Source organism: Heloderma suspectum, chromosome 2, assembly GCF_057233095.1.
Source record: "Heloderma suspectum isolate Gila_16-S chromosome 2, 16-S_ref, whole genome shotgun sequence".
NCBI lineage: Eukaryota > Metazoa > Chordata > Lepidosauria > Squamata > Helodermatidae > Heloderma > Heloderma suspectum.
Window position 1 is genome coordinate 205,754,516 of NC_139459.1, and position 26,042 is coordinate 205,780,557.

General features: G+C 44.5%; 2 protein-coding genes across 5 annotated transcripts in view; one reads left to right on the forward strand and one right to left on the reverse strand.

Annotated features, from left to right (window-relative positions):
* The window catches only part of LOC146353864 (uncharacterized), a 101,600-nt gene that overhangs the window by 44,304 nt on the left and 31,254 nt on the right, over positions 1-26,042 (forward strand). For all 4 annotated transcript variants that reach the window (XR_014788193.1, XR_014788191.1, XR_014788194.1 and 1 more), the window contains one exon: positions 11,865-11,960. The gene's annotated coding sequence lies outside the window, so the exon portion shown is untranslated. The remainder of the gene's footprint in view (positions 1-11,864; positions 11,961-26,042) is intronic.
* The window catches only part of LOC146353865 (uncharacterized), a 35,383-nt gene continuing 20,575 nt past the window's right edge, over positions 11,235-26,042 (reverse strand). The window contains exons 4-6 of the mRNA XM_084837519.1: positions 15,385-15,512; positions 13,298-13,444; positions 11,235-11,994 (exon numbers count right to left, since the gene is read on the reverse strand). Of these exons, the coding sequence (XP_084693645.1) occupies positions 11,680-11,994; positions 13,298-13,444; positions 15,385-15,512 (590 nt within the window). The 3' untranslated portion in view covers positions 11,235-11,679. The remainder of the gene's footprint in view (positions 11,995-13,297; positions 13,445-15,384; positions 15,513-26,042) is intronic.

Genomic DNA, 26,042 nt, shown 5'->3' on the forward strand with positions numbered 1-26,042 from the left:
ATCCTCTGGGTTCAAGGACTCAGCTCTCTCCTCAGCCTCCAAGGATGGCTCTCCCAAAGCCTCTCAGGTCCCTCAGCCACATAGGAGCTTGAGGCTACAAAAATGAGCACGAATAAGGGTTGCAGTCTATACCCAGTGAGGGTGAAGCATCTGAATGACTTGAGCAGACCAGCCTACTTAAGCCCTCAGTTGCTGACTCCCTTGCTGGGAATACTGCTGCCTTTATGAGGGACTACTCCAGTCAAGCAGCCCCTGCTGAGCACCATCTGAGATTCTGTTAGTTTTTTGCCTTGCTGTGTTCTTGCTTGCCCAATGTGTTTTACCTTACTAGATGGGACCTCATTGTATCAAATGTGACTTCGCCTACTGGCCCTTGCCTTGCCAGATGTGACTTCTTTATACCAGAGCCTCCGTGAGCGCCTGAATAAGTGGATGCTTCCGCTGAGTCCCAGCCTTACCAGATAATAGGGCCAGACCTAGATCATTTCGCCAATCCCCAGACCTCTGGAATCTAGTGAAGATGAAGAACATAATAACGGTTTTGCTGAATCAGACATTTACCAGCCTGTAAATGTAAATTTACCAGCACTGCCAGCCTGCTTCCAGCTGGACAGCCAGATTACTCTGAGAACCTCAGAAGCGCAGCATGATCATTCATTCATTCATTCATTCATTCATTCATTCATTCATTCATTCATGATGTTTCTATACCACCCAATAGCTGAAGCTCTCTGGGTGGATCACAACAATGGTGCAATTCCAGTAGCCATATGGCCATGCATTTTTCTAGCCTGAAGGCCAATTGCATATGAAGTGGGAGAGCTGTGGTTCGTTCTCCCAATGTTTGCTTTTTTCAAGTTAAAAAAGTTGAAAAAGCTTTTTTCAACTTAAAAAAGAGACCTCAAATTTGATTGGAGCAGTAGTGTGGTATGTAGGGGTGGGAAGTGAAACCCTTCCTCCATGTTATTTACATGATCTCAGTGCACCCCCTGAAGCTGCTATTAGCCGTGTGTGTGTGTGTGTGTGTGTGTGTGTGTGAGAGAGAGAGAGAGAGAGAGAGAGAGAGAGAAAGAGAGAGAGAGAGAGAGAGGGAGGTTCATCCTTTTTCCTCTCCAGGGGCCTGAGGAAGGCCTGGGGGAGGGGAGCTCATTTGGCCTGGGAAAATGGTACCACCATTCCAATCAATCTGGCACCCCCCATCCCCTGAGTTGTTTTCATTTTAAAAGTCAGAAAATCCAATTATTGATCTCCTGCATAACATGTTGTCTGGCCCACCACCATGAATTGTACCACGCAGCTTTGGTTGTTACCATCTCTCATCTCATCCCATGTTACCTCACAAGGGTTTTGTGAGGAAGAAATGGGCTATGTATGCCACCCTCGGCTCCCTGTATACCAGAAGGTAATAAATAGTAATCTTCAAAGCTCTCTGTTGGAACAAGCCTGTGGGAAGTGACAGGACTAATGACGGAGGAGTGGTTTGAATGCTGAGTCCCACTGTGGGGAAGTGGTTTTGAGTACATGGCTTAAAATACAAAAGGCTGAACCTTGTCAATGTTTTTGAGAGCCTTCCCAATGAAGGTAAAGAAGAGGGTTTGAGGCATAGAAATATCTGCCTTTTTAATGGCAATTGAACAAGCCAGTTTAATTGGCCTCCAGACAAGCCACCACTGTTTCTGCAAACTGTGTAAATTGCCTGATTTTTTTCTTTAATATGATGAGCAAACTAATTTTTGTCTTCAGAATCCCGGGCTGATTCAACTTTTCTTTTAGGCATACAAAACCCTGAGTGACAGCCAAGGTGCCCTTCAATACAGGGAGAAAGTCATTAATGAAAAAACAAGACAGATAATTTTCTTGAGTGCATTGCCTTTTGCTACCAATTACTCTGCATTACCACCAAAATAAAATGATGGTGGGGATGATGATGACGACGATAATAATAATAATTGTGTAGCAGGAAGGTGCTCTGCATCCTCCCCCAATTAGCCCACACTGTCTTGCTAGTTTGCTGGAGTGTCAAAAGCTTTGGGTTTGGGGACATTCCACCCCACAGTCAGTGAGTTCCTGGGTGGCTGCCACACAACTGGTCTAGTTGCAAGAATGCCACAGCTGCCAGAGGCAATCGGCTTGAGGTGCTGCAAGAGGAATCATGCCCCTTCTGGATCCATCAGGATAAATCAATCCTTTATTTTCAGGGGGAGGTAGCAGGAAGGATAACAGAGAGGAGAGATGAAGTGGAGGCATCTACCTACTTACTGCCAAAGGACAGTGCATGAGGCACCAACCTAAGCCCACTCTGCCTTGGTGGGTCCGTTTTCCACCAGACTGTCCACCTCACACACCTCTCCAGATAGTCTGGGGACTCTAGCATAACTGACATAAAGACTAAGTCCTGAAAGGACCAAACCTTCTCAAGTATCTTCAAGATTATGTTCTCTTCAGGCACGTGCTGTTAGCATTTGCCTCAGCATTTCGTGTTTGCCTGGCTTCCCTTTGTACTTAGCTTACCTACCTGTAAGCAGAGGATTGATTCTGCCTGGGCAAGCAGTGATCACCATCACTGCAGGTGGTGAGACCCTGTAAGATTGCATCCTACAGTAAAGAACCCAGAATATTTGCCTTTGTTCTTCCTCCTTGTGAGATGGGTAAAGATCCTGGTAGAGTCCCCATAACAAAAACAACTCTTTCCAGAAGATGTGGGGCTCTGTATGGACTTTTGACCTGTGTGGCCTGACAGGAGCCTCTTTGCTTCTCTGCTGAAATTAGGGTCTCCAGCCTTTCTACATGAGACATTTATTGTGCACTGGTGATTCCTCACTCACAGCAGTTTGCAGGTGCTTTACACAGCGTCGTCATCCTCCAGGGCCTCTCCTGTGCTTTGCAACCATTTTAGCATTTTTCCTCCCTGAGGAGGAAAGTCTGGGATTTCTGTGAATGGTGGCATGAAACCCTTGTGTATTTGTGCAATTCTGCTATACCACAGTGCCACCTAGTGGTTGTGTAATGGAACATATAGAAAGGCAGAGAAAGAACACCTCTGGGAAAAAACACATGTAAAGAAGCTGATCTTAATCTCACAAAGAATCTGGAAGCAGAAACCTTGGTAAAGTGGCGGGTTAAAAGCCTCATGAAGAAAAGCCTTACGAAACTGGTTTGTTGTTTCCTTAGGAATCCTGGGATTTCTAATTCTGTGATGGGGGCTATGGCTGTCTAATAGAAAATTCTCAGCAATCTTACAAAACTACAATTCTTAAGCCTTTTGTTGTGTGTGTGGGAGAAGCCATGACAGTTAAACTGATTTAAAAAAAACTGATATAAACTTGTAGCGTGGATATGCTGTTCATTATCAATATTCTCCCTCATGTCTAAGCTATCTTCCCATCTTCATGAAATGATTGTGTTCCTAGAGATGAAGTTGACTTAATGAAATTTCAAATAATTATTTCCATTTGATCTTCATGTCTGATTCACAGAGTCTGCTGTAATTCAAAATGACTTGTGTCAGCAGTGGGTAAAAATGAGTTATTAGTCCTCGTTGCTGAAAATAAAATTCAAAACGAGATAAAGATGATTGCATTTAGGCTACAACCTTATACCCATTTATCTGGGAATAAAATCCATTGAACTCAGTGGGACTTACCTCTGAATAGGCACATATAGGATTGCACTGTTAAAGGTTTGAAAACAAGAAGTAAAAGAAATGTAGATTCGATGTTAATAACTGTTAAACCAATTGCAAAGCTATTTTGGACCCTTGCCTTGAGACTGAATGGGTGAAAGTAGACATTGATGCACTTTTCCTCTAAACAAGAATAGTTTCCATAAAGTGAAGTATAAGAGGCATTTGGCTTCCATCAAGAAACAAATGTTATTTAAAGAACCTGTTTTGTCAGAATCAACCAGACTTTGGAAAGTTCAAAAATATGCGATATGCAAATTTTTAGCAAGAAAACTTACATATGTGAGCAAAGTCACCACTAGTGGATATTACAGAGCATGAATTGAGATCTGAGTGCCTATTCCTAACTAACCATTTGCACCTTTTAGATAGCTCTGGTCATGATGGATGCTTATATCTGAACGTGTGGGGGTTTTGTAATGGGCCACCAACACAGAACCATCAAACAAGGCCTGTTCAGGAACCTCATGGGACTGTCTATGAGAAATAGAACAAATGATGTATGATGATCCATTCTAATGAAATCTTTTTATTTCTATGCATCCATGGGGAAATGCAGGGTATTTTTTATAATAAAAAATAAATTAAAGCAAGCCACCCTGCTGTACATAAACCTTTGTCAAAAGAACTGGCACAATTAAGGAGGTATCATCTTAGATATGCCATAAGAATGGTTACCTTTTGTCTGGGTGGAACACATAGAGCCATATTCTCCATCTGGTTATTGCAACGACTCCGCAGACCATAGGTATTTCTGAAACTTCCATCCTGTGTCAGCTGATACATACAAACAGTACCCTTAGTGGGGAGGAATGTTCCCATTTGATAAACCTATTGCAGGAATGGCCTATGACATTTTGCTGCCTGGGGCAAAACACCAAATGGCACCTTCCCCTTGCCTTTCAAGGCAAGGTACATGGTACCCCAGGCTGGCCAAGTTATTTTTGGTATCTGAGGCAGAAAATCTCACAAGCATCTCTCCCTGGGAATAAAAATGCAACAACTTTACAATTTGCTGCCCTTTTATGACACCCCAAAACACCTGCCTGAAGCAACTCCCTCACTCTTCCTAATGGTAGGGCTGGCCCTGACCTACCATGTGGAGGTAATAATGTAAACTGGTTGGGGGAATCCCCTCATACTCTTACGCAATACTACCAAAGAAGAAATGAAATGTGCCTATTATAGTGATACATAATATTTGAGTAAATATTATGCATATGAGAGAGGGAGAGAATTTTCTTGAAAAAAGGAAACCTGATGCTGCACTTCCTTCAGCTGATGGCACCTTTTCAGGCCACCCCCTATGCAGTGTGAACCAGATTGAAGCCCTTTGAAACAAATTCTCCTTGATGTGTTTTCACAACACTTCTTTCGCTCAGGGGCTTAAGCTTTTCCCATAGTTTTGCGTCACAGCAGCGTCATCAAGAGCAGCATCTCTGGGGGAGTGTTTAGACATTGCTAATGTCAGTTTGATTCAGAAGTTATTTCTGTTTAACTCCTGCCCTTATAAAGGTTTGAATCCTAGCACAGCTTTGATCGTCAGTGCCAAAGGCTGTCTCAGTGTACAAATAAATGGGTTGTGCTTGTCTGGAAAGGACTCAATATATGACAACTTTCTCATTTTAAAAAAATGTCTGAACTGCCTCTCCCTGGTGTTTACAATGTTCTCATCATGGTGGCAGGTAGCCACTAGTTTTTTATTTTAATTTTTAAGGAATATAAATAATTAAATTACAAAGCAAAGCAGCTTTGGAGGGAAACAGACCTTGATTTTACCTTGTAAAACTAATTTTTTAGTATGGCCGCACAGGATTACACCTTGGTTTTCTCCCCCAGAAAATACGACAGGTGGTATGGTGAATTCTGTCTCTTAAAGAGTCTTTCTGCAAAAAGATGCCCATAACCATTTCATTCTCCATGGCTCTGCCTATCAGAGTGTGTGTTCCTGTTTCTTATGTATCTGGATCTGCACGATCCATTCAACATAAGATGGAGAGTGGCTGTGGCAAGAGAGCTGAACAGTGCAATCAGGGAGGAGACAGAGACCCCGATGGACCTAGCTCCAGTGTAGTTCTTAGTATGCATCCCCACAAAGACATAAACTAGTTTGTCATTTCAATACCATAGGAAGCCCTGGGAACTATAGTCTGTGATGGTGAGGAGTACAGACATCTGTCAAGGTGAATTCTTAGCAACCTCATCATGCTACAATGTCCAAATGTTTTTGAAGGAAGCTATGGCAGTGTAGTTGCATCCTTAAAGCAGGGGTGGGTAACCTCCTGCTTGCAGGCAGAATTTGGCTTGCTGGACCTTTGCATCTAGCCTGTGAAGTCCTCTAGGGAGACCCCTCTCCCTCCGAGGTCACTGGGGAACTTCAGCTCCTCCAAGGCACGGGGAGTGCAAGGCTTCACTCATCCAAAGGGAAGGGCTGTGTGACTCTGACTCACTGGGGAGCTGCAGCTACAAGATCCTCCTGGTGTCTAGAAGTGGTGCTTCTCCAAAGCTTTGCTCGCCCCTTGCCAATGGGAAAGGGAAGGGATGAGTAAATCCAGCCCTGTATGTGTACATGCATCTGTGCATGTGTGTGTGTGTTGGGCCATGCCAGCAGTAGCCCCACCCATTGCTGGCCCGTGGCCTGTGATGCCCTTGGGGTCAATTCAGACTTCAGACCCAAAAATGCTTCTCCACCTCTGCCTTCAAGAGATAGGTGAGGAAACCAGGGCTGTTTCAAAGGTTGTCATCTCAAAGGTAGTCCAAAAACAACGTGACCAGCCATTCCAAATAAAGCCCACTGGTCATGAAAAGCAGCAAACCCCACCTCCCACCAGAGGCTTGATAGTGTTTGCTGTATTCTTTGGACTGAAAATACTGGAGGCGTGTCAAGCAGCTGGCATGGCTAGTTGTTTATAGCTCAGTGGATCGAACGTTGTGCAAGCCAGTCCTAGAGCAATACCCACTGTGTAGTCTCATAAAACCCCAACACTCTTTGAAATCAGGTTATTTAAGCAACATCAGATACTATCTTCTAATATGTAGATCTATTCCCAGCCCTCAGAAAGTGTATGTGATCAGACATGAAGATATAATTTAGCAAAGACTGAGTATTCCAATGTGATTTTCTCCTTCCTTTGCTAAAAAGCAGGAAAGGAAACCTGAAGCGATTACTACTGCTGTTGCTGAGATAGTAATGAGGTAAAGATTACAGGGCAATTATAGCTGTCAATGCTGTGATTTTGCTTTATAACTCATTATTAATGTCTCTTAAACTGCAGGATTTTTTTTTTTTACTGAGATAGCAACATTTTGTGTTATTTGGAGGCATAATTAAGCAAACTACGGTAGAACTTACATAACATCTCTTGAAGCTGTAGTTCTAAAATCTCTCCTTCACCAAAAATAGTCTAGAGCTCCCCTCTTCAAACCAACCCAAGAACTAATCGGGTTCTAGGAATATTAGAGGCAGCCCAAGAGCTAACCAGACTCTTCAGGTTATCTAGATTCTTCTAGAACAGCACTTCCCAACCTGTTGCTCTCCAGATGTGTTGGACTGCCACTCTCACAATTCCCAACCAGCCAATGGCCATGCTGGCTAGGACTTATGGAAGTTGCAATCCCACACATCTGGAGGGTTCCAGGCTGGAGAACACTGTTCTAGCGGATGGGGTTGGTCAGACTGCATTAGAACAAGATTCTACCTTCACTACAAACCCAAGGCCTACTTAGGCATCTCCTTCTACCTCCCTTAGTTCACCTGTTCAAGCTAACTCAGAAGTATGGAAAGCCACCTGTGAGAGGCCATGCACAGGTGAAAGTTTGGCTAGCCTCCCTACTCCCTCTGAGGGTAATTCCAGCATTCCCAAAGGAGGTGGGAGCTGGCTGCCATGTGCAGCTAATGAGCCTAAGCAACAATGGGAAAAATATCAGACTGCCCAAGGACAGAAGGAAGGAGGTGATGGAAGGAGGAGATGACAAGGAGTCCTGTATGTGAAGCTGTACAATAGACTGGCAAGTTTTGTTTTGGGAGACAAATTGAGATGGGGACTATCTATGAAAAAAACCCATCAGCCTCTACAGTGAGCTAACTATCTCTAGTTTAAAGCCAAGCTGAAAAAATATGTAGTGTTCTCAAAGAACTGAGGGAGACCAAATCATCTTTGAGAAGCAGTATCTTGCTAGCTTATCACACCACCCGAGAAGAAGTCTTCAAAATGCAGTATTTCTTGTAATATCGGTATATGACATGCTCTGGTTCTATGCTTGTTGCCATCTTTGGGGCAGAACTGGAGGACTAGAATCATAGAATAGTAGGGTTGGAAGGGGCCTATAAGACCATTGGGTCCAACCCCCTGTTCAATGCAGGAATCAAAGTCAAAGCATCCCTGACAGATGGCTGTCCAGCTTCGTCTTGAATGCCTCCAGTGTGGGGTTTTTGGTTTCATTGTTGTAGTGCTCTAACAGTAAGGAAGTTTTCCTGATGTTCAGCCAGAATCTGGCTTCCTGTAACTTGAGCCCATTATTCCATGTCCTGCTCTCTGGGATGATCAAGAAGAGATCCTGGCCTTCCTTTCTGTGACAATCTTTCAAGTACTTGAAGAGTGCTATCATATCTCTGTCTTCTCTTCTCAAGGCTAAACATGCCCAGTTCTTTTAGTCTCTCCTCATGGGGCTTTGTTTCCAGTCCCCTGATCATCTTCACTGCCCTCCTCTGAACCCTCTCCAGCTTGTCTGTGTCCTTCTTAAAGTGTGGTGCCCAGAACTGGACACAGTACTCCAGATGAGGCCTAACCAGTGCTGAGTAGAGGGGAACTAGTACTTCCCGGGATTTGGAAGCTATGTTTCTATTAATGCAGCCCAAAAGAGCATTGGCCTTTTTTGCAGCTGCATCACATGTTGGCTCATATTCAGCTTGTGATCGACAACAATCCTAAGATCCTTCCCACTTGTAGTATTGTTGAGCCAAGTATCCCCCATCTTGCAATTGTGCATTTGGTTTCTTTTTCCTAGGTGCAGAACTTGGCATTTACCCCTATTAAATTTCATTCTGTTGTTTTCTGCCCAGTGCTCCAGTCTATCAAGATCACTTTGAATTTTGTTTCTGTCTTTCAAGGTATTAGCTATCCCACACAATTTTGTGGCATCTGCAAATTTGATCAGCATTCCCTGCACCTCCTCCTCCAAGTCATTCATAAAAATGTTGAAGAGCACTGGGCCCAGGACTGAGCCCTGTGGTACCCCGCTAGTTACCTCTCCCCAGTTTGAGAAGATCCCATTGATAAGCACTCTTTGAGTCCGATTTTGTAGCCAACTGTGGATCCACCGGATCGTTGTTTCACCTAGCCCACTTTGAGCTAGTTGCTCATCAGGATATCATGGGGCACTTTGTTGAAAGCTTTGCTGAAGTTGAAGTATATGATGTCTACAGCATTCCCATGGTCTACAAGGGAGGTTACCCGATCAAAAAATGAGATCAGATTCGTCTGGCAGGATTTGTTCTTGCCAAATCCATGTAGACTTTGAGTAATCACTGCATTGTTTTCAAGGTGCTTACAGATGGATCGCTTTATAATCTGCTCCAGAATTTTCCCAGGGACTGATGTCAGATTGACTGGTTTGTAGTTCCCAGGTTCCTCCTTTTTGCCCTTTTTGAAGATAGGGACAACATTAGCCCTCCTCCAGTCATCTGGCACTTCACCCATCCTCCATGGTTTCTCAAAGGTAATAGACAGTTGTTCTGAGAGCTCTTCTGCCAGTTCCTTTATTACTCTAGGATGCAGTTCATCTGGCCCTGGAGATTTGAACTCATTCAAAGTAATGAGGTGTTCCTTGACCATATGCCTATCAATCTCAAGCAGCAATCCCGCTCCTTTGCCAGGGAGGTCATAGACCCTCTTTAGGGAGAAGACTGAGCCAAAGTAAGAATTAAGCACTTCTACCTTTTCTTTGTCATCTGTTATCATTTTGCCATCCTTATTTAATAGTTGAACCACCATTTCTTTCCTCTGTCTTTTACTATGCACATATCTGAAGAAAGCCTTTTGTTGCTTTTAGCATCCCTCGCTAACCTCAGCTCATTCTCAGCTTTAGCCTTTCTGATGCCATTCTGCAATTCTGTGCTACCTGCCTGTACTCTTCCTTTGTAGCTTGGCCTTCCTTCCACTTCCTATATGCGTCCTTTTTGGTTTTCAGGTCTTCTCTAAGCTTTTTGTAAAGCCACATTGGCTTCTTCTGTTGTCTTCCACCTTTTTTTCTTGTTGGAATTGCTTGTAATTGTGCCTTTAGAATTTCCTTTTTTAACCCCCTCCCACTCCATTTTGGATTCCTTTTCTCATTAGTCACTTACCATGGGACCTTACTTATAATTGTTCTGAGTTTATTAAAATTGGCTTTCCTAAAATCCAGGGTACGCATTTGGCTATACTCGGCTTTTTCTTCTTTTAGAACCAAGAACTCAAATATAACATGGTCGCTTTCCCCCAGAGTTCCCGTAACTGCTACTTTATCCACTAAGTCATCTCTGTTGATTAGGATCAAGTCAAGGATAGCCAATACTCTAGTTCTTTCCTCTGTAGGAGGAAGTTAACTTTCTGTAGGAGGAAATTATCAGCCACACAAGTCAGGAATTTCTTGGAGGGGCCAGAATTTTGTCTCCCAACAATTATTGGGGAAATTGAAGTCCTCCATTACTACTACATCTTGCTTCCTTGAAACATTGGCAATATGCTTTTCAAAAGTTTCATCCTTGTCTTCTCCTTGATTGGGTGGCTGGTAGTAGACTCTGACCACCATGTTCCTTTTATTCTTTGCTCCATTTATTTTAACCCAGATGCTCTCCATGGGGCTACCAAGCTCATCCTCCTGTATTTCTGTGCAGAGATACATATTTCTAACATATAGTGCAACTCCACCTCCCTTTCTGTTCCTTCTGCTCTTTCTGAACAAGTTAAATCCTTCAATTGCTGTATTCCAGTCATGGCAGTCATCCCACGAAGTTGGACTAGTTGGAGAATCAGCCAGGGATGGTCACTCACATGTGCTAATTGCAACAGATGCCTATTCATACATCCACCCATTACAGTTCCATCTGGATGTTCCTTTAAACCAATCCTAAGTCAGTATCTAGAACATAAGAAAAGCCATGCTGGATCAAGCAAAGGCCTATATAGTCCAGCATTCTGTTTCCACAGTGGCCAACCAGATGCCTCTGGGAAGCCCAGAAGCAGGACATGCAGGCATTAGGCTTCTCCTGCTGTTGTTTCCAGCAACTAGTATTAAGAGGCATATTGCTCCTGATACTGGAGGTAATATATAGCCATTGTGACAATGGCCATTGACTAATCATGACTAGTAACTGTCATGGATGGTCTGTGGAACAAGCCAATTCTGATCAAATGTTTCCTGATCAAAAGTGTTGTTAGAATACAGAAAATCCTGTACTGAAAGAGCTCTCACCCTGCTATATAACTACAACTCCCAGAATCCTTGAGGACAAATCTGTTTAGAGCTGATCCAAGTATTATATGTAGGCATGCATTAAATGTCAAGCTGTTTTCACAAGTGATGCTTAAGTTGCTTTTAATATTTCCCAAGTTTATAATTCAAAAATAAAACATATTAGCTAGCATGTGCATTCAATTTAAAAATCAGCACCCTTCTGTTTTATACCTCTCCTTGACAATATTCATCAATGCCACATTGAGACAAAAAGGTATACTTAGCATCCTTGGTAAAAACATCCTTGATTTATTCAGGTGGCTTATGCAACTGATCCAAATGGTTGCAGTTTTGCCCACCAAAGAAGCCCACAGCACTTGTTTTAATGGATATTTAGAAGTTTTTGCACTGGTGATACAATATAGATCAACATCCTTTCCTTGAAACATCCATGTATCAAAGAAGTGCTTGGCTTCAGAGCAATTGAAAGTTTGGGGCCATACCCAGATCCCAAGACTAGGGCATGCTTTGATGGAAACCATGTGGGCTCTCTTAAGAAAACGTTAGTACTTTCCCCACTTTAATGATATAGATGCAGTTACTGTGGGAACTGAGGGAAGCCGGCAACCTGACGACTTCTTATTTTCAGAGAGTCGAGATCTTGAAGGTTTAATCAATGGGGGCAGCATGGGCTTTTTTGTTTGGTCCAGTGGTTTCTTTCTGTCATTTGGTGTGTGTTCTTCCACAGACCCTTCATCAAGCTCGGGGAATGTCAGCTGCATAGATTTTAAGTCAGACTCTGTGGTGCAAACGATTCCCTTGCTCATCATCCGTGGAGTCATGGGTAAGTTGCTGGGTAAGGTTAATGTCTCTATCTCCTATAATGAATATGGGAAAGAAAGACCGTGACCACACATGCCATCTTTGAAGAATGATCATGACTAAGGACACAGTGTTACCAATACTTATGGTGACTTACACAGGAAAAATGACACAATTTTCTGTTCTGTGTTGCTTACAGTCTGTTAGGGCCAAACTAGACATGGTGTTGAACTGCATGCACGTATGCAAGTAATAGAGGCAGAGAAGACTGATTTTCCCTTGAAATGCAAATAGCAGCTTTGGAGAGGTGATTTTTGTTGGGACTGTGGCAAGAGCAAGAGTTACACTTTCCTTCCCCACTCCCATGGTTCCAGAGCTGCTCAGACTTCCCTGTGGCTGCTATTTACATAACAAAAAGTGCACACTGACTGCATTTTTGCAATTAACATCACATCTCATTTGGCCCTTATTTAGAAAAGATCTAGGAGGGGGGATGCAGGGTATGTGTATGGAAAGAAAGGAGGAGACAGTCTGCACTGCAGGCAAATTCATTTTCACATGCACTGAGAGTAAGTTCCCATGTCAAGTTCCCATGACCAGCTGTTGGCTCACTCCTGAAAACCAGTGCTCAGAAAAGCAGGCTACGTGTGTGAGGAATGCAACAGTTGTGCTACAAACACATGGGAGATCATGACTCCTCTTCTGTGCACCAGGGAAATTACTATTTTCCACCTTACCACTGGAGGTGCAAGTTTGCAGATCCAATATTATTACTTCGTTTACGCAGCTAGACCAGTCACATCAGCAGTGACTTGTGAAAGTGAGCTGAGTGTGGAAAATGACTCTCAGGTTGCAATTCTAAGATCACTGATTTAAAACAAAGTTCCATCGAAATTAAAGGGGCTTGGCTTTCTCATAAATGGCAGCTGGGCTGTGGAGGCCATTTAATAAGAAGGTTGAGGTATAGGCACAGGAAGAGAGGAAGAACAACATTTTTATGAGGTACCTGAACCAAGATAGATGACCTAGCACTAGCATTGGTATTCTGGAAAGGGATGAGCTTCTATCCAGCTTAAGTCATAACCGCTATGCAACTAGCCATACTTTCTTTGGTAATAGTCTGATGCGCTAGCCACCAATATTTATGATGACTAGTCACATGATAGCACAATGCATGATGCTTGACATGTTCAGGTTATCCAATAATAACTGCAATTATTGTGTATGTAATAATGTAAACGTGTAAACTCAGAGAGAAATGTAAAGGGTCAGCAGAAGGGAACAGACAATGGCTATTGCAGGAGCAGACAACTGAATGTACTCTACAAGCCTTAGTTTACGTGTCCATGTCTTACGCACTGTAGTTGCCAGCGCATGAAAAGGTGAACAGGCTGTCCCAAACTGGTTGACTTTTTTGGTATTAATTTCTCCAAACATGCGCCGACGGAATTTTCGCCTTGCTATTCGTTTCAGAAGTCCTTCTTCTAGATTGTGTTTGAAAAGGCTCTAGAAATTAAACGAATGCACAAAGAACGTTTAAGCTGTCGTATCAGTTGTAGCCAGGTGGTCAGTTTCTAACAGTGGTCAGTTACAGATGTGTCAGAGGCATGTAGCAGTAGAGTTGATAGAATCCTGAGGTGGAGGAGCAGACAGGACGGTCGGTCCTGGAGGACAGGGTGGCTGCCGGAGGAAGCAGATGCTGCAAGATGGGGAACACCCTGAGCTCTGTGTGTTGCATGGCCTTCCCTCTGCCCCGAAGCTACCCTACTGCCTTCAGGTGCCGTGAAGGATGCTCTCCATCACCAAGCCCGTCCAGTTGGCTTCTGATCATTGTGTGTGTGGCGGGGGGGAGGGGGGCAGGGCAGGAGCCATTGGCCTTGCAGTTTGGGAACAATGGGAGTTGCAGCCCAATACATCTGGAGAGCACTGGTTTGGGAAGGCTGCAATAGAATGCCACAGAACCAGCAATGTGGCACATCCCTTGCATCCTTCAGTAACTGTCTATGATTTTACATAGGTTTCTGGACTATTAACTAATTCTTCCTTATTGACATATCCTAAATAAGATGGAGCAAAGATGATGGGAGCAGGCAGACACAGTGTAACCTTTTTTTTTGGACAGGGATGGCATGGCAGCAACCATATCACACTAGCTATTGTTCAGGGTCTTTTTGGCACCACATAATGAAGAAGTAAAGAACAGAGAGCATCAAATTCCTATAGAAGATGTCACCATCATTGGTTAAAACAAGAATAAACCAAACTTTTACTAAACACAGCTAGGGAATTTCAGGAGGTCAGATTTGTTTTTCAGCTTGAAACATATGTTGTCAATTTCAAAGGTAGGACGCTTCACAAAACAAGGATGGGCAAATCAATGAAATGTCACTGGCTGTTGCTATGAGATACACTTCAGAGCTCAATAGACTGCAACGGGTCCCAGAGCAGCAAACCTGGCAAAATGGGAGAGGATCTTATTCCTCCATCATTTTCATCATTGCACTGCTGCCCACATGTAGGGTGAACATGATCAATACCCTATTCCTCTAGACTCTCCAAAGTTGCCACGCCATGACTACTTACCGTGTGCAGAACAGAGGCTGGGATCTAAAGAGCAAAAGTGCTCCCCTCTGCCCCTTTAAAAGTGTGTGTGTGTGTGTGTGTGGTGTGTGTGTGTGTGTGTGTGTGTGTGAAAGACCAACAGAGTATTCAAAAAATGTATTTAAGCTACACATTTTGGCTTCTGCCCTCATCAGTAGCTGTGCTGTGTGTGTGCGTGTGTGTGCGTGCGCGTGTGTTGCTGACGATATCAATCCCAGCCATGGGGACATATGCCTCAGTTCCATTTGGACTAGTGTACCATGCTGTATGTGGGGCTGCCTTGGAAAGTGTTTCTTTGTAAACGTCTGCTGGTACAGGATGCTGCGACCAGACTGTAGTGGATCACTGCAATACATTATACATGGGGATGCTTTTGGAAACACCGGTGGCACTCCAGTTGTGCCTTACTCAGAGAGGCTTGCCTGGTGCCTATGATATTTTTGATGCCAGATCTGGCCCAGATGAAGACCTTTTTATTCTCCCAGGCTTTCTAGTCCTTCAAGATTTTTTTTTTAAACTTTTTTCTAGCTTTTTACATCTTGGCACTGCTGCTGGTTTTTAGTTTGGTTTTATTCTGCTGTTGCCTTAAACTTTTTAAAATTATATTTTATTATGTATTTCTGTTTTATGGCTTTACACTTTATCTTGTGACCCACCCAGAGAATGTTAGCTATTGGGTGGCATGGAAAAGTAATAAATAAATAATCACCTGAAGCCCTTTTAACTAACCAGTGCTCACATCAGTGGCCCTTGATCTCCAAGTGAATCTGAACCTACACTGGGGGCGTCAGTTCAGGGTCAGGGTCAGCAGGAAGAGCCAATGTGTTGCTGTTGCTGCTGTTTACCTCATGCTTCCTTTGTGTTAGGAGACTGTTCAGCTGTGGTGTTGTCAGTCGGCTTTGCGCCATGTCCTCTGAAGGAGCCTGACTGGGAGATGCTTGCTGAGACGGATCAATTCTGGGTAACTGAGGCTCTGAGGAAGGAAAGTAACCTAGGATGTGACAGAAGGTCCACAAATGTATTTCACTACTACCATCAAATGTGTTGGTGCCTTTGGGCATCAAGCAGCTCTTGGGAAAAGGAGGTCATGCAGCAACCAGCTCATGGGAACACAGCCTGCCTCCCTCCCTCACCCTTCAAGTCCTTGGGCCCAAATTAACCCCTGCCCTTTGACTCTCCGCCTGTTAGTGGCAAGATTTTAGAGTTCACCCCCACCATCCATACCTGGGATCTCAATGCCCCTTATTATTATGGTGCTTCTCCCTACCTTCTGCTACCATGCCCTGATGGCTCCTATTGTGTCTGCACAGGAAATGCCAACAGGATCTGAGGAATTTTGGGATTTAGTTGGAGAGAAAGATGGATATACTTCTCTCTCTGGATTACAGGCAGGGTGTTTGTTTGATTTGTATATTGCTTATCATATTTTTAAAATAACCTCTAAGTGGTTTACAGAGAAAGACTAAAATACATCCTAACATTTATATAAAATATTTATACAATCGTTAAAACCAAATGCAACACCATAACTAACAAACCAATTGAGCAGCATGCTCACTCAGGGAAGGCCTGGATAAAGAGATGGGTCTTTACTTGCAGCCTAAAGCACGCCAAAGTTGGCACCTCCAAGAAACCACGGGGGAGGGCATTCCATAAGGTTCACAAAAGGGCTCACTCAAACTTGCTCAAGAATTATAGAGCTGGAAGAGATCTTGGAGGTCATCTAGTCCAATTCCCTTCATAATGCAGGATCTGCAATGCAGGATGCAAATACAGCATTATTATTATTATTATTATTACATTTATGTCCCAGCTTTTTCCCCTCTTGCAAGGAAGCCAAGGTGGCTTACATAATCCTCCTCCTTTCCATTCTATCCTCATTCCTGACAAATGACCGTTCAGCATCTGCTTAAATACCTCCAGAGAAGAGCCCAACACCTCCCAAAGTAGTCTGTTCCAATGTTGAACTGTCAGGAAGTTTCTCTTAACGTTTAGCCAAAATCGCCTTCCTGCCATCTGCACCCATTGGTTCTTTCGGGGTGTGTTTGTGTGTGTGTGAAGGGTTGCATTGGCTAGCCCTATTCCTCCACTGGAACGTGCTCGCCACACATTTGATAGCCATATGAAGAGGCCACTTGTGCTTACAGATGTATGTATGTAGGGATTCTCCAACTCAGGAACAATTCTGTGCCAGTTGGGACTCGCTTCACATGGAGGAGCCCTATATACACATATCTGTACGCACGTTTAGCCCCTTCACATCGACGCAGAATGTACAGTCAGTGTGGTGTGTTATGGGTGCATATAATAGTAATGGGGGTGGGGCTAGCCAGTTGACCGCACAACCCCATAACCCCCTCACACATTTAAAGAACTCTCTCAACAACTATATTCTCTCAAAAACTACAAGGCCTAGAGTTTCCTGGAAATGCTGTTCTCACTTCCTCTCCATCCTGCCCCCCACTCTCTCTTAACCCCCCCCCACTCCCCGCTCCTGGGCAGCAGCTCACTGTTTTGGACCGTAAATTGTTCTATCCTGCTTCTTATTGGCTCCAGCAAATCTCAAGATCTGGACATCCCGCATAGCTACATAGATAAAGTGGAATAAGTCTACATGATTGACAGTTTAGCCCCATTTTTCCCCCTTAAGGTAATGGGCTTGCAGCAGCAGCCTGGTTGCCCAGGCCCCCAGTGGGCCTCTGTGAAGGGTCTGGCTCTCCCTGCTGCTATCCTTGGGCTCCTCGCTACATAAAGACTAAAAGAAACAATTTTAATTTAGTCGGAAAAAGAGAAAGGAGCTGATATTCGGAGCTGGCTGGCAAGAAGCAAGGACGTTCCTGTTGCTTTGAGGGCAACTGACGCTGTTGTAGGGCTAACACTGCCTGCTGTGTGCCTACTTGCTTCCACCTGATCTACCTATATATGTCTAATTTTTGTGAATCTCCCAGAGAGCTTTGGCTATTGGGTGGTACAGAAAGAAAGAAAGAAAGAAAGAAAGAAAGAAAGAAAGAAAGACTTTCAAAAAGGCACAAGTCTCCAGTACTCTTTCCTCACAAAGAGACACATGGTGTAGCGTTACCCTGGAGCTTCCTACCACAGGTAGAAACAGAGTACTTGAAGCACTAGAAGAGAAAAATTAGTGATCAGACACCATTGTTCTTAAAGGGAGAGGTAGTTCTCCCCAAAAATCTCAACAAAGAAAATTACAACATTGCCATGTAATGGCCTGGCCCTAAACAGTGGGAAGCCACTCACAGCAACACTTTCTGTGACTTATGAGGAAAGAAATTTGGGGTGGGGTGGGGAAAGAGAATCACACCTCTGTATTATACTGATTAATCCTTCTGGCAGCTGAGAAACATTCCTCATGCCAGTTGCCTTGTTGACTTCTGGGACATCATTATATTTGCTGCAGGTGGGAAATTATTCACCAGTGTCTGCATGTGTTAATATTGATTCAAGCTGTTATACCAGCCTAATTAAGGAAAGAAGAGATCATCTGTGTCCAGCATTTAGAGAGGTTCAGCTTGGCAAATTTAGATTCCTCTTTTTTGTATTCACTGCAAGTGATGGGCACTCTTGTGTCTGCCTGCTGCCCATCAATGTTTTCATGTTACCTGCCATTAATTTGTAGTAGGCTTAAGAAATCTCTTTTCTCCTTCTTGTCCCCCGCCCTCATTAGAGGCTGAAAATCTCACTCTATTTTCCTGGATTCTGGACCTAAAAATGATATTTGATTAGCGATGTAAATGAAACTCAAATTTTGGAGGGTGGTTTGAAACATGAATTTCAGTGTTTCCACCCTCCTCAGCCCAGGTCCAGTCAATCCCAGGTCACTCTGAATTTTGGGCCCAACTTGACATGACCTTGTTTTGGCTACAAGTTCTAAGGCCTTGCCATTGCTGCCCCCTCCCCTTTTCCTGACTCACACTCATGCAGGGCCAGCCAAAGACATTTTACTACCTGAGGCGAAGAACAAAATGGTACCCCCTTCCCATTCCATGTTCAAAAGCCAACTGGACTAGCAGTAGAACCATACTTTATCACTGGCAACTGGACAGCACCTCCAATGCACCTGAAGACAAACCATGGGGCACACACAGCTCTGTGCTCCAATACTTCAACAGCACTCTCTGCTCCCCATCTGAGGCAGCTGCACACTCTGCCTAATGTTCAGGCTGGTCCTGTAGCAGCGAGTGCTTTTAGTTGGGGCCTCCAGTAGGACCACAGCAACATTGTAAGCCTATGAGGAGCCACGGTAAATGTAGCTCCGGTGGTTCTTGGTGGCACTTGGTAACATACAAGGCCTAATGGAGGGCCCAGCTGTCAGCTCTCAATGCCACTGGTCAAGGTGGCTCAGGGAAAGGAAAGGGGCTTTGGGGAGGATTTGCCAGGGCTGCATGTTGGTGTGTGGAGGCCTCTTGACCCCATCATGCTCCAGATGACATCACAAGGAGCATGGCGGAGATTCAGATTAGGTCATCATTAGATCTGTTGAAATCTACTCATTTCCAATTTATTTTGAAAACGGTTTTAGTCAAACCCATTCTGAATCAGCCTGGGGTGAGTTCACCCATCAGCATTTGAAGCGCACCGACAAAGGAGCTGGAAGTTCTGCCACGGTTTCAAAGGCCGCACGCAGAATGTCTGTGAGACAATGGATGTAAGTAGTCTACCAATGAAAGCTTCAGACCCATGCATAATTCCCCTGATTTTCCCAACTCATTCCAGGCATATCAATTAGCTGGGAGATGAGAAAGCATGTCTGGCTGAGTTATCAACAAGGTCACAAAGGCCTTGGTTTAGGCGAACTGAAGATGCCACAGGGGAATCCATGTTTATCTTCCTTTATAAGGAGTTGTTGCCTCCTGGATTACACCATCCAAGTGTAATTTACCTGATTCTGTCTTTAAAGAGCTCCCAGCTTAGTTACTCCTTTGTTGCAACAACTTTCAAGTGACTTACTTTTTTCACATTACAGGAAGTGGTGGAAAAGGAAGTATTAATAACTTGTGATTCCTCTGTAACATGCAAGGAGAAATACACACAGATATGCGCAAGCTGTTTCTGCATCTGGAGAAACTGTGTTTAAACCACTACGAAGTTGAAGTGCAAACACACCTTGAGGCAGACCTTGCAATAAGGGCTTCTTATTAGGGGGCAAGGATACACATGCAAAGTCTCAATGGCCTCCAAATGTAACTACTGCCATAGAAATGGCAATTGTCTATATTTTGATTTCCCATATAGACCCGCCAAGTTTGCAGACAAATTATTTAGGGTGGTTAAAACAAAACAGACCACAAAGAGCTCCAAAAGGATAGCTCTGGTGTAATGGGCATTAAAATGGCAAATGCAGTTCAGTGTAAGCAAATTTAAAGCAAGGTACACTGAGGCGAAACGTCTTCACATATACATTGATGGGGTCAGAATTGGCATGACTGACCAGGAAAGAGATTTTGGAGTTGTGGTGGATAGCTCAATTGAAATGTTGACATGGTATGCAGTGACTGTGAAAAAGGCAAATTCCATGTTGGAGATCATTAGGAAACGAATCAGAAACAAAACTACCGATATCATACCCTTGTGCTAATGGTGTTGAACTGAATTGTGGTGGGGGGCTGGATAACTCCCACTGAGCCCTCCATGGGCCCAATGATGTCAGGGGGACGGGCCACACCCTGGACATCACCCAGTTCCTGGCCAAAGTGCAGGCTGGAGCTATTCTAGCCAGTGCTTTGGTCAGGAGCCTGGTTTTGCTCTGCGTGGGTTTGTGTTATGCCCTCAATGGGGGAATCCTCCTCAGATGAAGAGCTGGAGCTCCCAGAAACTGAGGGGACCCCAGATCAGTATTTGTCACCACCAGACCAGGAGGAGCCTGGACCCTTGGGGGAGATGGCTGTAGTCCCTGTCAGGTGGAGGGGACTCTGCCCCTGGCCCCCAAGAGCGTCATTGCCTCAAGCGACAGGCCAGTTGGGCTCTCATGAGAAGGAGTGCTTGCTTGCAAAGAAGAACTCCTTGGAAGAAGGTGACTCCTCATGAGTAGGCCTGACTAGAGAGCTCTAATGTACTGCAGCTGGATCCTGGGTGGGGCTCAACAGGCTTTAATGTTAAAAGCCTTCAGTGTTTGCCTAGCCAGTGCTAGAAAAAATGTCTTTACTAGCTCCTACTGCTGTGTATCTTGTTTTCCTGAACTTGCCTTGTGACTGAATCTCTGCGCTATTGACCTCAGTCTCCTGCTTGAGTCAGCTTCTTGGACTGTGTATTGTATCTGACTGTTTATCCGTTTTGAACTTGACTGCTCTTCAGATCTCTCTTTTGGATTGTTCCCTCTTACCAGATAAAACAGTGTTTTTGACTGTTGCCTGCTGATTGGCTTGCTTTTGGGTTGCCCCTTAGTTTAACCTGAGCCTGATCCAGCTATAGCACGACAGCTAGGGAAAGCACACATGCCGGGAAACCACCCTGACTGGGGCACCGGCCAAAGGATCACTCCTCCAGCCAGCACATCAGTTGGGGCAGCTTCCCCCCATTGGGTGGGCATAGTATGCTGCTCTTCCTCCCAACTGGGAATCCTAGCGGTGCACTAAGGGGAATCCCCACTGAATACACTCCAATGGGGAGGGGGACTGGTGTGCTGTTATTGCCACTCACTAATCAGAGATAACAGTGGGGGATTCCTCTCCTTGCTAGTCTTCAGGGGCTGGGGCTTGGGAAGGGGCATTGCCTGAGACCCTGTGGGTTGGATGAACCGGCCCGTTGGGCCAAGTTTGCCCCAGAGAGTGGAAGTTCCCCGTCTCTGCCTTATAAAAATCTATGGTGTCACCGCACTTTGAGTACTATATACAGTTCTGGCCACTGCAACTCAAAAAGGATATCTTAGAGCTGGAGGAAAGGACAACCAAAATGATCAAGAAGCTGGAGCGACACTCTTATGAGGAAAGCATACAACATTTGGGACTGTTTAGCTTAGAAAAAAGGCAAGTAAGGGGAGACATAATAGAGGTGTATAAAATTATGTATGCCATGGTGAAAATGGATACAAAGAAGTTCTTCTCCCTCTCTGTCTCCCATATAATACTAGATGACCCGGGCTCGTCAATGACGCTGATTGATGGGATGTTCCCAATGGGAAAAGGATAGTACTTCACACATTGCATATTAAACTATGCAATTTGTTACTACAAGATATAGGGATGGCCACCAACGTGGATAGTTTTAAAACGGGATTAGAAGAATTAATGGGCATTAAGTCTACTAGCCATGATAGCTGCATATTACCTCCAGCATCAGAGGCAGTAAGCCTCTGACTACCTGTTGCTGGAAATCATGAGTGGGAAGGTGCTATTGCACTTGTGTTCTGCTTGTGGACTTCCCATAGGCTTCTGGTTGGCCTCTGTGGGAATAGTACACTGGACTTTGGAATAAGCTGGCACAGTTCTTATGGTCTTGCAAAGAAGTTAACAGACCAGAAAAATGGTTTCCAAAGCAGCTAATTCCTACCTCATTCATCCCAAATGAAAGCAGTGTTTATTATTAATCATGGGAGCCTTGGTATCAAGCAGGGGTTCAGAACTGTTGCATGCAACAAACTGATCTTATGAAAGAAGCCACATTCAGGGAGACCTACTGGATATAACCATCTGGTTTTCAATGTTTGGATTTAGGCTTTCCTCCAGAACAGGATATGTTATTTGCTGAATGTCCTTAAATAGTATTTGCCCGTGGGCTATTCAGCAAATAAGATATCCTGTTATGGAGGCCCACAGGGCTAAACATGTGGCCTGGGCAATTGGGCAACATTCAGGTTGTCATCTCTATATTCCAGTAGAAGAAGTAGAAACAATAAGGTGACTGACTGACTGCAGAAGATTAATCTGTTAACCCCCATTCAATCATACTATGATTTTGTGTGAAAGACAGGCAGCAACTGATCACCAAGGTGATGTTTGAAGATGGGATTTTGAAAAAGGAAATTATGCAGTGCATCTGTTTGAACAAGGGAATTAGATATTTCCTTTTTTCATTTCTCATTTCAGATGCTTCTGATATGAAATGCATTTGAAACAATGGGCTATGCAGGGGGTAAAAAAAACACTGCTGTCTAGACTTCATAAACCAACAGCGCACATCAGTTTTCACTGAATGCTTGCCATAATATTTCTCAACGTTTTCTCTGAATGGAAGCTGAGAACCCGGCTTTTTGCCAAAATTTCAATCATGCTAACACGACCTTCCTAGCTCCTGTTGTACTTGGTAGCTTGTTCTGCTAAGCCACCGAACTTACATCAAGTGGTCAGTCAGTAATGCTCACCTCCAGAACTGCATATAATTAAGAAAAGGTGGGGGAATCAAGCTGTATCTCTCATTATGGAATGTCAGGAAATCACCATTAGCAGAGACACTGGCCCAGTTCAGACATAATGGGAAACCATGATTTCCCACTAGATGAACAAGTCTGCGTGAGCCCCACACTTTCACCTCCCCTCCCCCTAACCTTTGCAGCCACAAGGAAGAGATCAGAAGTTTTCACTTCCAGTTTTAAACAAACCACAGTTCCCTGTGATGTCCAAACATGGAACTGTGGTTTGTTTAAACTCTAGCTTGATCCTGGTGTGTTCTCACTAATTAGGTGTTTAAGCAAACCACATGCCTAGCTAGCTTATTATTTCATCCAAAGGGACAATGGTAAGGTTTTTAATAGAGCTAGAGACCCACTATTAACCCCAGACGGGAAGCCTCCATTTGTGCCAATGGAAACTTCACTCCTGTGGCTAACAGCAGGTTTGAAGGGGCAATTTTGATCACTATCAAACCTCTCTACCTGCTGTAGTCGTAATGGAAATCAGCCTTCCCATGCCAACTACGACTATTATTATTATTATTATTATTTTAACAAGCATGATTGCAAATGACACTTTTGCATCATGTCTAGTTTGACCCTGAATGAGCATTTGGTGGCAAACTGCCTCCACCCACCCCCTGCCAATTTTTCTCTGCACTGCAGCCAGGAAAAAAGTCCCACCCACACAATCAGCTCCAATGAGCAGGCAAAACACACTTACTGCCAGGTCTGTTTTCTCTTAGCAGCAGGAAGCTGTATTGTGTTTACTTTTACAAGAGGGTAGAGGAGGAAGAAGAGGCATTAGCAGACAGCCAATTGGCAACCAGGATCTGAGCTGCAAAGCTTAGGCAGGCAGAAAACAGCCTCACAGTGGAAAAGGCTTGTCCAGCGATATGTTCCACAGAGCTGGAGAGTCATCACATGACTCACCCTACAGCAGGGGTGCAGAACTAATATGAGGTGGGGGCCAAATTGGGTGTGGCCACCTCCACTGGCATCATTGCTCCACCTCTATCCATTTTCACTTTCTCTGTGCTGAAAATAGGCACAGAGAAAGGGGATGCTCTTCTCAGCATTGTCCAAGGCCCCACCACCCGCATACCCACAGTTATCTCTGATCTGAGGTAATAGCAGGGATTTCTCCTCTGCGAAACCTCTAAGGGCTGGGCTGCCCCCTAGAGGAACCTGAGGAGGCTTCATTGGCCGGATTGGAGAGTTCAGCTGGCTGGATTAGGCCCACAGGCCAAGGTTTCTGCACCCCTACTCCACAGGATCCTGCTACCTGTCCGACAAACAGGAGCCCTATTCAGGCATTCAAAAATTGTAGGCATGGGCAGGAGATGGGGATGTATATGGCACCCCCCTCCCCTGATGTCCTGATGTTGACAGATACTCCAAAGAGCAACTGTAACTGTGTTTGTCTAAAAGCGCAAGTGTTCTCAGTCACATGGAGTGTTGTAACTGTATTCAGCCAGGCAGTTCCTCTTCAGACCTTCCCTGTCAATATGGGGAGGTTGGAGATGACAGGGGAGGGCTGGCATACGCATCCCCTTCTCCCTTCCCTGCTTACGATTTTTGAATGCCTGAATAGGGCCACGATTAGAAAGTTATCTTGAATTGTATTTCTCCCTCATCAGTCCACAGTGCTAGAGATGATCCTGCCCTGAGCCAGAGGTGGGCAATGTCTGTGGGTTGGGGAGCTGCAGTGCCACCTGGAACCCACCAGAGGCCATGCACCTCCCCTGCGGCCGAAATTGTCCGCTTCACTGAATTTGCAGCAGTGGCAAACCCCCCCCCCCCAAATTTTAGAAGGAAGCAAGGCGTGTGGGGAGCATACGCTTTGTGTACAGACAAGTACTGTACACAAGTGTGTACAAGTGTGTACAAGTGTGGGGGGCGTCCGGGACAGTGAGCTGGCTTCCAAACAAGATGTGTGTGGCCCCACCCACTTTGGGTTCTTTCCAAACCGCCCTGTTTTTGCTGCCACCGCTGCAGCAACACAGTCAGCTGTGGCAGCAGTGGTGGGTTGTAGGGGGCTACAAAAACAGCTTGGGAGCAGGAGTCAGGGGGCATTACAGGAGTTGGTAAATGGCAACGTTGCCTCTCCACTCACTACAACCTGGAGGGATGACCTACTCTGTAAAAAGCACCCCCCCCCCAGTTATCACAACAAAAACTTTGAGTTTCCACTTCCATAAATTTCCCACTGCCTGCCACTTATATATAAGTATATGTGAAGAGACTCTTGACTTTGCATAGCCGTATATACTTAAGTGTGTTTGGATGCACTGACGCGAGTTGTTTTGGCCTGAGTTTCTTCTTCTAATTGATATTCTCTTACAACTGTGGGTTTTGCATTGATGGCCACAAAGCAAAATGCTTAAGTTTCTCCACCCTTAGATGTCCAGCCCCAGAACAAAGTAAGCAGTTTGCAAAATGATCGAAATAGCTCCTTAAAATCAGTGCTGAAAAGAATATGCAGTGCAAATGCAGCGTTCATCACATATTCTATACCTGAATTTACTTATGCACATCTGAGACTTAAGGCCAAAGCAGACATGACACAGGGGTTATGTGGTTAGGATCTTTTGTGGGTGTTTTTCTTCTACTATTACTAATTAGCAGCCCATGTGGCTGCTTTGAAGATCAGGAAAGTGGCACATTGGGAGAGGTGTTTAAACCTTTCCTCCTTTGCTCTTTCCCAACTCTAAAACACCTCTCACCTGAAACTGCTATTATTCGCAGGAGAGGAAAAAGATGGGTATAGCATCTCCCACAGTCTCCGTGGTGCTAATAACAGGGATCAGCAGTATTATGTTTTATTTGCCCCCGCCCTTTAAAACATTAGTAAGAGACTAGAATAAAACCATCGTATCAATATACAGTCAGGGCCAGAAATATTGGAGCAAGGATAACTGTTTTGGCAATTGACCTCTTTACACCACCACATTGAAGTTGAAAGGAAACACACCAAGATGGGAGTAAAGTCAGGACTTCCAGCTGTAATTCAAGGGGGTTGACAAAAGTGGGGCACTAACCATTCAGGAAGGACAGCCAGTGGCATACACACACACCCATTGTTGGCGGGTCATAAGTAATGGAACAAACCAACATCATTTCAAACTTAAGGATCACCTTTAATAGCTGGATGAAAATCCT